The following is a 1,142-nucleotide window of genomic DNA, read 5'->3' as shown; positions in this document are numbered from 1 at the left end:
GTGTGTGTGTGTGTGTGTGTGTGTGTGTGTGTCCAGCAGAAGAATATGGACCGCCCTCAAGATCTGGAGAAGATCCCGCGAGCGCCTCACGACCGCAGGAAGGAGTGGCAGAAGATGGCTCTGGGAGCGGAGCTCGCCGAAGAAGAGGACAAACACAGAGACGCCAACGGATCGGCAGCCTACCACGAGCACAGGCCAGTTTCTGGAGAACAATCCTCATATAATAATGCTTCGTTCACTCAAAAACTGAGGTGCATGGGCTCAAATCAGTGATCAACCAGTTCCAACAAGAAATGCTAAATTTGTGCTAATTTAAAGAAAACAATTTGACAAAAAGATTGAATAAAAAAATAGGAAATAAAATCCCCAAAAAGTACAAAAATTATCAAAAAAACAAAAAAATTGGTTAGTTGTTAAACCATGTGAGAGCAAAGTCGCTAGGTTTCCAATGTCATAGCATTAACTAACATTTTCATTTTTCAAAAAGACTGAATCCAAGATTTGGTGATAATATCGTATAATGGGAGATTTATAAGTAATCTTTAAAAAACGGGTCTTTTTTTTTTTCTGGAACTGGCTGATCATGGGTCTCATTTATATCAGTTTTTGAGTGAATATTGTCAAAATTATCCACAAATAATGCTTCGTTCACTCAAAAACTGAGGTGCATGGGCTCAAATCAATGAGGCCTACGATCAACCAGTTCCAACAAGAAATGCAAAATTTGTGCTAACTGAAAGAAAACAATTGGACAAAAAGATTGCATAAAAAAGGTAATAAAATCCCCAAAAAGTACAAAAATTACCAAATGTCAAATAAATAAATAGATTAATTAGATTAGATTAATTCATTCATTTAAAAAATCCTCAAAAATGGTTAAAGTGAAAATGTGATATTTATCTGCTTACCCCCAGGGCATCCAAGATGTAGGTGACTTTGTTTCTTCAGTAGAACACAAACGGAGATTTTTAACTCAAACCGTTGCAGCCTGTCAGTCATATAATGGAGGTGAATGGGAATCACGGCTTTGGGAGTCAAAAAAACATACACAAACAAAACCAAATTAAACCCTGACACTAAAATGACTGACAGACTGCAACGGTTTGAGTTAAAAATCTTCGTTTGTGTTCTACTGAAGAAAC

The 1,142-nt window shown here is 37.0% G+C and overlaps 1 protein-coding gene across 1 annotated transcript in view; it reads left to right on the top strand.

Moving 5' to 3' along the window:
- The window catches only part of LOC107739187 (wiskott-Aldrich syndrome protein family member 1-like), a 42,809-nt gene that overhangs the window by 35,465 nt on the left and 6,202 nt on the right, over window positions 1–1,142 (top strand). The window contains exon 6 of the mRNA XM_016551213.1: window positions 37–194. Within this exon, the coding sequence (XP_016406699.1) occupies window positions 37–194 (158 nt within the window). The remainder of the gene's footprint in view (window positions 1–36; window positions 195–1,142) is intronic.

Source organism: Sinocyclocheilus rhinocerous, unplaced genomic scaffold (assembly GCF_001515625.1).
Source record: "Sinocyclocheilus rhinocerous isolate Xijiao unplaced genomic scaffold, SAMN03320098_v1.1 scaffold555, whole genome shotgun sequence".
Lineage (NCBI taxonomy): Eukaryota > Metazoa > Chordata > Actinopteri > Cypriniformes > Cyprinidae > Sinocyclocheilus > Sinocyclocheilus rhinocerous.
Note: the sequence above shows the minus strand (reverse complement) of the source record. Positions and strands in the feature narration are given on the sequence as shown.